This window comes from Micromys minutus, assembly GCF_963924665.1.
Source record: "Micromys minutus genome assembly, chromosome: 13".
NCBI classification, from domain to species: domain Eukaryota; kingdom Metazoa; phylum Chordata; class Mammalia; order Rodentia; family Muridae; genus Micromys; species Micromys minutus.
In genome coordinates this window covers 33,703,127-33,714,212 of record NC_137982.1, presented here as the reverse complement: position 1 = coordinate 33,714,212, position 11,086 = coordinate 33,703,127, and the positions used below count along the sequence as shown (strand labels likewise).

The 11,086-nt window shown below is 47.0% G+C and overlaps 1 protein-coding gene across 2 annotated transcripts in view; it reads right to left on the bottom strand.

The window, feature by feature from the left end:
- Nucleotides 1–1,283: 1,283 nt before the first annotated feature.
- Nucleotides 1,284–11,086, bottom strand: part of TANC1 (tetratricopeptide repeat, ankyrin repeat and coiled-coil containing 1) — a 221,004-nt gene continuing 211,201 nt past the window's right edge. For both annotated transcript variants that reach the window (XM_080927145.1, XM_080927144.1), the window contains 5 exons: nt 9,534–9,666; nt 7,707–7,798; nt 5,699–5,845; nt 4,830–4,930; nt 1,284–4,255 (listed from right to left, as the gene is read on the bottom strand). In XM_080927145.1, coding sequence (XP_080783271.1) covers nt 2,830–4,255; nt 4,830–4,930; nt 5,699–5,845; nt 7,707–7,798; nt 9,534–9,666 — 1,899 coding nt within the window. In that variant the 3' untranslated portion in view covers nt 1,284–2,829. The remainder of the gene's footprint in view (nt 4,256–4,829; nt 4,931–5,698; nt 5,846–7,706; nt 7,799–9,533; nt 9,667–11,086) is intronic.

Here is an 11,086-nt window from a genome sequence, read left to right as displayed (position 1 = left end):
AGACACGCCCCCTGCTGGACACTGCAGGCCAGAGTTGTCCGGGAGTAGGTGGGAGCAGGGCCCAGTGCCTCTGAACAGTAGCTTCCCAAGAGATGTCACTTCTTCCCTGGATAATGAGCATGTACTGTCTTTACCAAACTAATGCAGAACAGCAACTTCAAGCTGTCTCCTTGCTGTACAGGATGGTCAAGGCGAGAACTGCCAACCCTCCTGGCCCATTGTGCTTTATCTTTGAAATTGTGTTGAGGGCTGGAGATGCTTAGGCTTGTAAGCAACATCACTGACACAGCAGTAACCTCGATTAGTATTAAGCTTCAGATGCCAAGGTACCCTTTCCTGGCAGGGACAGCTGCTGAGGGAGGACTAATCCAGAGGTAGGTTCCTTTGCTCCAGGGAGAGCTCCACACCCTTGCACGTCATGCACAGCACTAACTCTGCTTAGTAGTAAAAACAAGCTATGGAGTTCCGATGGTAAGTGACTGACCGGGATAGAGTTGTTGGAGGGAAATTGGGGGAGTGGTCATATTTGCATATATGGAATTCTCAAAAAATTATTTTAAAAAAGTACTTGAAAAAAAAACAGCTCAGAATCGTGTCAACAATGGTGAGATCTCACAGATCTCCTCTAGAGTAAGAGCTACAGGCAATTAATGGTTGCTGAGAGGAATTCATCTTCTCCAGGGACCACCTCCCTGATGGGCTATCCAGCAACACTAAGTGGACTCAGCTATGAGAGGAGGCCTTGGTGACAGAGCCACGGAGAGAGCATGAATACAGTACGCACATGGGAAAGCCTCTGGTTTTCTAAAAATAACATTATATAAATATAAAATACTTCAAGTAAGAATTTTATCATGATACAAGCAAAACAATCTGTCTTACACGGTTTAAGACAAATCTGTGGGCATAAAGATGGCTTCGATGGGAAGATACTGCTAATGTCCTGAAGACACAGCTGTCCTAAGGGGACACTGTGCTGCCAGTTACAGTGGCACAGATACCTGTGGCCAGAGAGACCGTTAGTACACATCGCTCATCCCGTGCTTTTTCCTTACTTAAGGCAACATTACTGATCATGACACTGGGGAACTCTGGAATTTCTAGCTCCTGCTTTATTCTGAAATTACAATGAAACATGTACATGTTGGTGTATTAAAAGTGCTTTCTACTGTTTAGGGTGACACTGGAGCGAGGCAGCCGTCACAGAGATGTCTCTGTCTACTTACCCGAGTAGCAATGAATGCCAACCCACTTGGAGTAATGGTTTTTATTCCGTGTGGAAAAGTACAGTAGTTGTGCAGAAACAAACTACATAACAAAAGAGTAAGACTTTCACAAATATTAAAGAAAACAATAAATAAGCTACAGTAATTAGGGCAGAACGCAGAGAGAGCTTATAAAAATGGCCTAGCTTTCTGTACAAAGCACGCTACACACAGGAACGGACACACCGAATGACGTTGCAAGGTTCCTTTTCATACAAAACCTTAGTGACGGTCAGAGGAGCACCGTGGATACTCACTTCTAAAACATTCTGCAAATATAGAACTCCCTTCTCCCCAGTCTAGAAAATACATTTCACATCTCAACATATAAAACACTCCCCTACCTCTCTCAAATCAGCATTTGCACATCTTCCAATAACACCATTTTCATATAAAAATACCTTAAACCAAGATTCATTCCTGTACCTTATCTTTACAGATGAAAAAAATATGTCAGCTTGGATTTAAGTAGCACCTAGAGGTGTCCATGAACGAGATAAAGTGCCACTGCGGGTATATTGTTACAAGCCATGGTAACACATCGTCCAGTGCGGTAACCACACGGATGGAGCTTACAAAGAACATGCAGAGAGATGGCGGGGTTCTGTTGTGTGTCTTTAGATGAACTTCCTTTGAGTCATATTTACAAGCCTGAATAAAACGGGCTAGTATTTATACATATATATATATAACATGTGACTAGCTATATGAGATAATGGGCCGTATGAGGAAAACAAAACCATCACCTCAAGGATCCTGCCTGAACACTGTCCCTAGAGAACATCAAGGCTTGTTTTGGGGACCGTCACTGCTCAGAACACTTTTGCGGAACCAGTTGGGGCCAATTTGCACAACTCTGACCTGGACACCAATCACAATTCTAGCTGGCTTGTTCTCTCTTACCAGCAACACCACGAAGTGTACATATAATTCCAGAGGGAGGCTAAAAAAATACTCTACAAATGGCCATGTCATGGAAGTAGGTGTTGGATCCCCTTGAGTGACTGCCATGTCGGGAATGATACTTGGTGCACTTGGATTTCGCATCCAGAAGAAAAGTCACACATATCCAGCTAGGAATTGCTCAGGTTGCAATTTTTACATATATGTAAAGACAGATTTGACTTAAGGGATCTGTAACTTAAAAAATAACCTCCATCTTTTCCAGAATACCCTTCCAGATATGATGTCAGAAGTTAAAAACTTTTACCAGTGGATTTTTTTTTCTTTCTCTAAGTATGTGTGCTTTTACACATAGCAAACCAAATGATCTCCTAAGAGAACGGCGTCAGCTGATGTCTTCTTGGCAGTCTTTAAATCGCAAGATAGAAGCTGACAACAATTTTTTTTTTTAATGCTGTTTAGTATTTCTGTTTATGGCTGATTTCTAAGCTACTTGCTATAGTTTCATCCTAGAGTTTTATATATCGATGGCATCAGATCCACCCAAGAGGTGGAAAATATGGCTAACATGTAATTTTTTATTATGAAAAAAAAAAGACATTATTTATTACCATGAGCCAACAGACTGCACTCCAGATTCTACACTGGGGCTGCTGAAGGCTCACACATTGGACTCTATGAACGATCGCTTTGGTTTCGCTGAAGTGAGGTGGCTCCTGTGGGCTTCCGTATTGACATGAAGTGGCTGCTTAGAGACACCTTCTGGGTAGAGATGAGGAACACCCTTAGTTATCCTGTTGTCTTGACAGAGAGCTGGAATTTGGCACTTATTTTCTTCCAGCTCCTTCACCTGAGCCCCATTGTGGACACCCATGCCCAGCGGGGGAACTGAACACGGCTTGGCTTGGCTACAGTATCCTCCAGGCTTGAGCGTGGGTTTCTCGGAGTTAGTCTGCAGGCCAGCTGCAGCGGCTGTGTTTGTCAGGAGCCCCTCTGCCACCTGGCAGTGCCAGGAGCGGTTCGGAGCATTGCTCTGCTGCTGGAACCGGGCGGTCTTGTCCATGATGCCCATGAACGGAGTGTTGCGGGGCCTGTGCTCGGCGGTGCCTCCCTGCACCTGGTTTGCACCCCTGTCTCTGATCCGAGAGTCTGGCCCTTGGACCTTGAATCCTTCTGAAACGCTACTGCTTGAAGTCAAGCTACTGGTGGAACTTGACATCTTTATGCTGCCGGATGGAGAGCCAGAAGAGCCCGAGCTAGTGAGGGACGCTGGGTGCCGCACATCACCGCAGTTCACTGGTCCACCCTGGCTTGGAGGAGCCATGTCCACAGCCACAGAGGCATGCGCCAGGAGCCTCTCGGCAGCTTTGACTTTGCTCGGTAGAGGGTACGCAGGGCCGCTCTCGCTGCGCTGCAGCTGGAGGTTCTGGCTGGGGCCCAGCCGATCCCCGAAGTGACCACAACCTGCCGTGAAGGGACCACCTGTTCCCTCTAAATTCTGGTTTCTGCTCACGGCAGGGGCTGCGGGTACCCTGCCTGGCATCGGACTTGGAGGAGGGTTTGGAGAAGACACTTGGATTTTTGTGTTACTGTTTCTCATGTTAGATTGCCCAGAGCCGAGATGTTGGTTGGTCTTCACTATCTGTGCCTGTTTGGTAGGCTGCATAACCAAGCCAGGCTGAGCTACAGTCTCTCTCAGGGACTTGCTGATTCCTGCCCTGCTCTGTGGGGACGCTGGCCTGCCTTTGGACTGTAATCCCTCTTGAAGGTTTCGGATATACGGGGACGGGGCAGATGGTGGTGGCTGGGATCTGGGCGTCGGGGAGATGGGCTCTTCCGGTGAAGAGCTTTCTTCCTCTTCTGCCTCCTCAATGGGAAAGGGGTCCTTCAGACTAGAGGCTGGCGCCTCCTCTTCATTATCTGAGTCATTGGATGGGGCTGGCAGGGGACCCTGCTGTTTTTGCTGCTGGTTCCTCTGGAGTTGTTTACACTCTTCTTCAACTCGGGCCAAAAGCCTCTTGATTTCTTGATTGGTGGGACAGAGTTTCACGGCTTCCTGCAGGTCAGCCAGAGCTGCCAAGAACTGCCTTCATACGAGAGCAGAAATGTGGTTAGAAGACACACGTGAGCACGCATGCCGTCCTTAAGCTGGCTGCCCTCAAAGGGAAGGGGTGAGGTCTGAGTACAGGTCGGTTAAGTCCTTGTTGGCCCAGAGTTGCTGAGCCAAGAAAAGGCTTTGTGCCTCTGGGTCTCTGATCTATATCTATAAAGACCCCAGGGCAGGGGGTGCCAGAATCCTGTCCCTCTAAATACTGGTTTCTGCTTGAGGCCCTCTCTGGCCCTTCTCATGTCCCTTTCTAACCCGGGCATAATCTCTTTTGTTCCTCTGTTACCCCTATTTGCCCATCTTTTTGAGACAAGAACTCAGCAGGTGTTTTCTGCTGGGGTACCGGGGGAAAGATACCAGAATGTCCAAAAAATGAACATCCACCACCAACAGTAACACCCACGACCGTGCCTGCTGGAAGCACTGTTTTCTTATCGAAAGGAATGAGAAGTGTCTAATAACTCTGAGGAAGGAAAATGCCCTCAAACTAAACTAGCAGGTTTGACCTCCCAGAAAAATGCCCCAGTAGTCATGTGGGTGACCCCAGACAGTACCTGCTGTTCCTTTTTGCTCTTGCCCGGGCATAAAAGGCTTCGTAGGATTTGGGTTTCAATTCCAGAGCCTTTGAAGCAAATTCTTCTGCCAAGCCAAAGTCCTGGTATCAATAGTTAAATAAAGTCAGAAGCAGCACCGAGAGAAAGGACTGTCTCCTAGGAGCTCCTCCCTCCCTAAGGGGAGCAGAGCATGCCCCCCCCCCATGCAGGGTCCTGAGGACAGGGAAGGTACATTCCCTTACCCCAACCCCACCCACCCCAGTCCACTTGTTTAAGGTAGATAATCAGAGCTCAGGACTATCCTTCAGCATCTAGTACAGAAGCAATGTAGCAGCACACAGAGGGCAAAGTCAGCAGGAGAGGGGCCAGGCCAAGAGCCGGCTGTGTGTGTCTGTGTGCAGGGCAGGTGTGGGCCCCAGAGCAGGCGAGTTACACTGGCGAAGGGAGTGGGGGGTTCTGGGGGTGGGGATTGAAGCAAGTTGGGAGGAGGGGTTCTGGAGGGGTGAAGTTCAAAATATCTATCAGTAGGAAGAACCACAAAATGTCCACTACTGACAAAGTTCAAGTTGGCCGCGACTGACTATAAACTGAGAGTATTTACTAAGCAAACCCAAGGGCCACAAGGCAGGTCGACTGTGATGGACACTTGTATTGGACTTCTCTTGTATGTGCTGATAACTGTGGCAGCGTCACAGCTGGCAGGGGCAGGGCACAGCCTGCACTTCCGCTTTCACCAAAGTTCAACCTGAGCAAATTCTGTCAACCTAAGCGTGTTCCTTCTGCATTTTGTGAGGTGGAGTGGCTGTGACCTATGAGAGGTCCCTGAGAACACCCCACAAGACCGGGCGGGACGACAGCTCCCAGCTTACGTTTGTTTTCCTTCGGCATCGGGACAGATTGAGATAGAGGGAGACCCTCAGTTCATTGAAAGGTCTCATGTCTTCTCCGAGCCCTTCCCTCGGGAACTTCCGTAAGGCATACTGGTACCTCTGGGCTGCCTCCTTCATCTTCCCTTTCTAGGGTTCAAAAGGCACACAAAGTTATCCTTTCCCAGGGGCTCTAAGATGAGCCACCTTGCTGAAGACCCTCGTGTAAAATCTTCAGAGCATATGAAAAGGACCCGGATGACTAGGTGTCTCCATAGGAACCAGGACACTGAGCAGTCTGCACGCTCTCAGACTGCTTCATCCTCACAGGTTTTTATACCACAGCAAAGACAAAGATGGCTCGACAAGGTGTTTGCCAACCGAAGGAAAAAAAGATCGACAAGTCTCCATCTTCGGCATCCAATTGTCTTTTCACATTTAATTTCAGTGTTATTTCAAGAACCACGTGTCTCAGAAATACATTTTAATTTCAAGTATAATAGAAACCAGATTTTTTTAAAAAAGGCTGTAGTTTCTAAGGCAGCTAGTGCATCATGGATAAACCTGCAGCTTGGTGTAGAATAATAATCTGTCTTTTAGAGACCAGAGCCTTAGTCCATCACTCTCAAGGCTAAAGGAATCCATTTGCCCAGTCAGCCTGGCTGCACAGCAGGAGCTGCAGCCTGCTGGAAACGGCTTGATATTTTTGACATAATTACCTAGCAGATTCCATATTAAAACCATTTCAAAGCCACAACAATATACACCCTGAACTCAATTTCCAACCGACTTCAAGCTGGGAACCCTGCTGGGTCATGCTATATGCCTAGTTATTTGTTACTAGGGGGAAAAAAAAAACAACAAAAAGAAACAAGAACATAGCAAATAAAGCTCCCTAGTAGTAAAAAGAATTAAAGCCGTCATAATCTTGGGTTCTCCCCTCCCCCACACTCTTTATTCTAACTAATTACAGATCTTGAAAGAAGAGTCATCTGTGTCAATGGCCTGCACGTCTATCTAACCCAGGTGTAGGCACCCACGACCCACAAGCTTGTGTTCAGTTTTCCTGGGGCACAGACACACTCCCATGCCTGTGCACACACAACCCGTGACTGAACCGGCAGCAGGCAGGCTAGTCTACACAGGGTTAGGCTAGTCTACACAGACTGCGAAGCCCAAAGCACACACTACTGGCTTAAACTGACAGCTCTTTAGAGAAATTTTAAAGTCAATTTTATGAAGTTGTGGATCTTATTTCCATTTCTGAGGGAATGTGGAAAAAAAAAAAAAACTGAGAAAATTAACTACTTCTTGGGTAACTGAGGATATATTATTTGACTACATTAAATAAAAATATCACTAAAAACACTTAAAACTCTCAAATTTGTAGAATCAAGAACTGAAAGGTAAAAAGGCAGGGGGTGGTAGGGGGCCATGATAACACTGAATGCTTTTAATTTTCTTTATAAATATGTATTTATGTTGTATATATTTGTATGGGGCAGGCACACGCAAGCACACACATGGAATTCTGAGGACAACTTATAAGACCCAGTTCCGTCCTTCTACCAGCAGGGCCTAGGAGTCAGGATGGTTACTGCACCATCCTCTCAAACATTCTTTCCTTCTGCAAATGCTACTTGGTGTTTTTTGTTATGTACCTCCTGGCCAGGTCCAGGGACATAACTGGAACTGTGAAAGGTGGAAAGGCAAAGGGACCTTCCTGTTGGATATACCAGCTGACACAGAAGTGGTTCTCCTTCATGGAGTCACCACTGCATGGAGTATAGTAACGACTGTTCTCCAACGCAAAGAGAAGTTCTTTCCCGTTAAGATCCAGCCATTTGGAGATTAACAGGCATCTAGACAAGAGGCCATGCTGGAAATGTTTTGGAACTTCCATTCTTCCAACGTTACTGCTCTGCATAGCTACAGCATCCAATACCACACTGAGGGGCAGCCTCAGGTCAGCAGCAGCAGCAGCAGCACAGAAAGAGACACAGCCACTTACCTTGTACATCACATTCCCTTCCTCCATCAATTTCTGTAAAAGTATAATCAAAATATCAGGTTTGGAAGTGGCCATCGCCCAAGCGGCATTTCCTGCAAAATAAACATGCCGTCAGGGGTGCTTCCTCAGCCCAGAGGAAGTGGCTCTCATCTGCAGCCTCACACTCTACAGTGCAGGCTGCGGGAACTCACCGCGAAGCCAGTACTGGGCTGGGTCTCGGTGCTTCTGGCAGCGGGGCACTGGCAAGCTGGTTAAAGTTTCTCAACTATTTTATGCTATGCCAGCCCCACGAGGAATCATGGATGCCCACAGAAGCTTTTCTTATTGTTCTGCTAACAACAGAAACTAAGATGCTTGTCTTCCCTGACAACATTAAACGCTCAAAGGCTCCTTCCTCATTCCCTACAGCACCCAGTATGGCAGGTCACTGTTCTGAGGCCTTTGCACTCTGACCTTTGTCCACTCTGAGGTCCTAGCTTAGGTCTCCTGTCCCGTCCCTGTCCAGCTTCTCCTTTGGTCTGTGCTGGTCACAGCCTTCTCTATAGCCCCTACTCTAGCCTTTGGGACACTGCTAGTCACACACATGCAGCTCTGACACTTAGTATGACCCTGGGAGGACACTGAGCTCCCATGTATTGTTTTCCTTCAAGTAAAAAGATGGCATCTCCACTACTTATGTACAAGATCAAGGTAACAATGGGAAACTGCTTAATAACAGGACAAACTGTCTTCCATGTAGCCCTGTATACCCACAGCTAATGGTCAAAGGGCCCAGAGAACAAACAAAACCAGGGACACTTGCGTACTTTCTGCATTTGTGTAGAACCTATGTGATGTTCTACTAGCCACATACGTAGGCCTCCACACAACCCCAATATGTGCCCACTTCCTGCTCCGAGGGCCTCCTCAGTGTCTCCTTAACAGAAATTGTGTGCACTGGAGTAACGACTTTCTCATCAAGTGGTCACTGATAATTCAAGAACAGCAGCTGCTCTTCAGAAAACAATCCAGGCCTCTGAGCTACTGAGGCTCAGCCCAGCTGCTAGTAAAGCAGAGCCTAAGTGTGTCCTGGATGAGAACGATCTCCATCAGCTCATGTATTGAATTGGTTGGGCTCCAGTTGGTGGAACTGTTTGGGAAGGATTATGGGGTGTGGCCTTGTTGGAGGACATAGATCACAGGGGTGAGCTTTGAGGCTTTAAAAGCCCAATGACGTTCCCAGTTCTAACAGAAGCTTCATGCTTCTGAAGTAGAGCTAAGCTCTCAGTACTGCTCTAGCACCATGCCTGCCTGCTGCCATGCTTCCTGCCACAATAGTCATGGACTCACCCCTGAACTTTAACTCCCCAGTAAACTCTTTCTTCTATAGGTTGCCTCAGCCATGTTCCCATCACAGCAGTAAAAAAAAAAAAAAATTAAGACATTAATATTTCCTGGTGAGAGTGTCCAGTCCACTCATGATCCCAGACTGTCCTTCTTCTTTAACCTTGCCCTTTACCTACCTGGAAAGAATGCTATAAGCTAAAGGCTAGAAAGATGGCTCAGCAGATGAAACATTTGCCTCCAAGGCTGGGAACCCATGAGACAGAAGAACTCTTGTGAACTGACCTTTGACCTCTGTCTGTAGCTTGTATTCATACATACAAATAATATGCAACTCCAGTTTTCTGGATGACTGTGGTTAAATGAGACAGAAGAAGGAGTAGGAAAGTAGAGAGCAGGGAGCGGGCTCTCTCCGGCCCCTTAGCAGGTACTCCTTAGGTCTTCAGGTAAGATGCCGGGGGCCAACTCTCTGTCTCTGCTGAATGGAAGTGGGGGTTCACTGACCTAGTTTGGCTCCTTTTCTGAGCAGTGTAACCACCACAGCAGTGTTTCGACAACCGATGGCTCTGTCCAGGGGGCGCATCCCGCTGTGGTCCACATGTTCTATCACGGCTCCTTTCTCCACCAGATACAGCACCTACAGCAGCAGGGACAGCAGAAACCTGAGAAGCAGCGCCTGGCAGGAGCGTGCCCCTGCCCACTTCTGCCTTCTGACTGTGGGAGCACCAGTCTCAGCTAAAACCCACTTGTGATGGCTCTGGTCATGGGTGAGGGGGGTTGGAAGTAAAACTAATGTGACACCGGAGAGAGGCACCATGATGGCGAAAATCTCTCACTGTCAGTGATGTCAGTGACAACTGTCAGTGGTGAGGAAGAAGCCCACAGGCAGGCAGGTGTGTGCCAAGGTGCATGATCTGTCCTGTCTGTTCCCCTGTAATTAGCAATGGCTTCTGCCATGTGCCCTGACTTGCTCCAGACACGCAGATTCACACAGCCTGAGGTTGTGTGCCAGTGGGGTGTCCTTAGGAAGTTAAAAGCAGAAACACTGCCAAGGACAGTCGTAAGTACCCGCCACCAGAGTATTTGGGAGGTGGAGGCAGGAAGATCATGAGTACAAGGCCAACCTCGGCTACAGTAGACAGCTTGAGGCCAGCCTGGGCTGTGTGAGATCTTATTTTTCAAGACCCAAAGGACTAAAATATGATCCGGCAAGTGCAGTTTTGACCATATATCCATTGCCGAAAAGGTAGAATGGGGTCTTTTAAGAGATATTTGTCCAGTGCTATTTCTACTGATAGATGGAAAGACAAATGAAGCCCCCGCCCCAGGTCACTGTCTTTCCATGGCACGACATGTGTCTCTCTGGGTCATCCTCTTATTAGACACATGGGACTATAAGAACAGAGGACCCTGCAGCTCCATAATGCTGGTGACTACAGAGGTCTGGGATATCCGGCCTGGTGAAGGCATGGTGTCTGCCCTGGGAATCAGCTCCCCGTCCTTAGTTTGTAAATTAAAATTGTAACTAAAATTAATTTTAAACAATATATTACAATGTAACTACTTGGTTACTTAATGCTTTTTTTTTTTTAAGGGAAAGTAGTTTCTGAATGACTATGGAGGAATTTTATTTATATGCAGCACATGATAAAATAAAACCATGAATGGGGTAAACATGTTTCTCTCCACATCTGTAGTACATGTAGGGGTGGTATTTTTAGGCTTTTAAGAGTGCTTGAAGGCTGGAGAGATGGCATAGCAGTTAAGAGCACTAGCTGCTCTTCCAGAGATCCTGAGTTCAATTCTCAATGCCCATATGGTGGCTCACAACCATCTAGATCTGGCGCCCTCTTCTGACATGCAGGCATACGTACTCAAGCATGAAACTGTATACTTAATAGATAAATACATCTTTAAAAAACGAGTACAATAAATCTTGACTAATAGTCTTGGACTGAACTGTACATAACAGAATTATAGACAAGAGAAAAGATTCCATATACCATGTGGGAATGTGTACATACACACACAGTCACATCAGACATGTGTATACACAC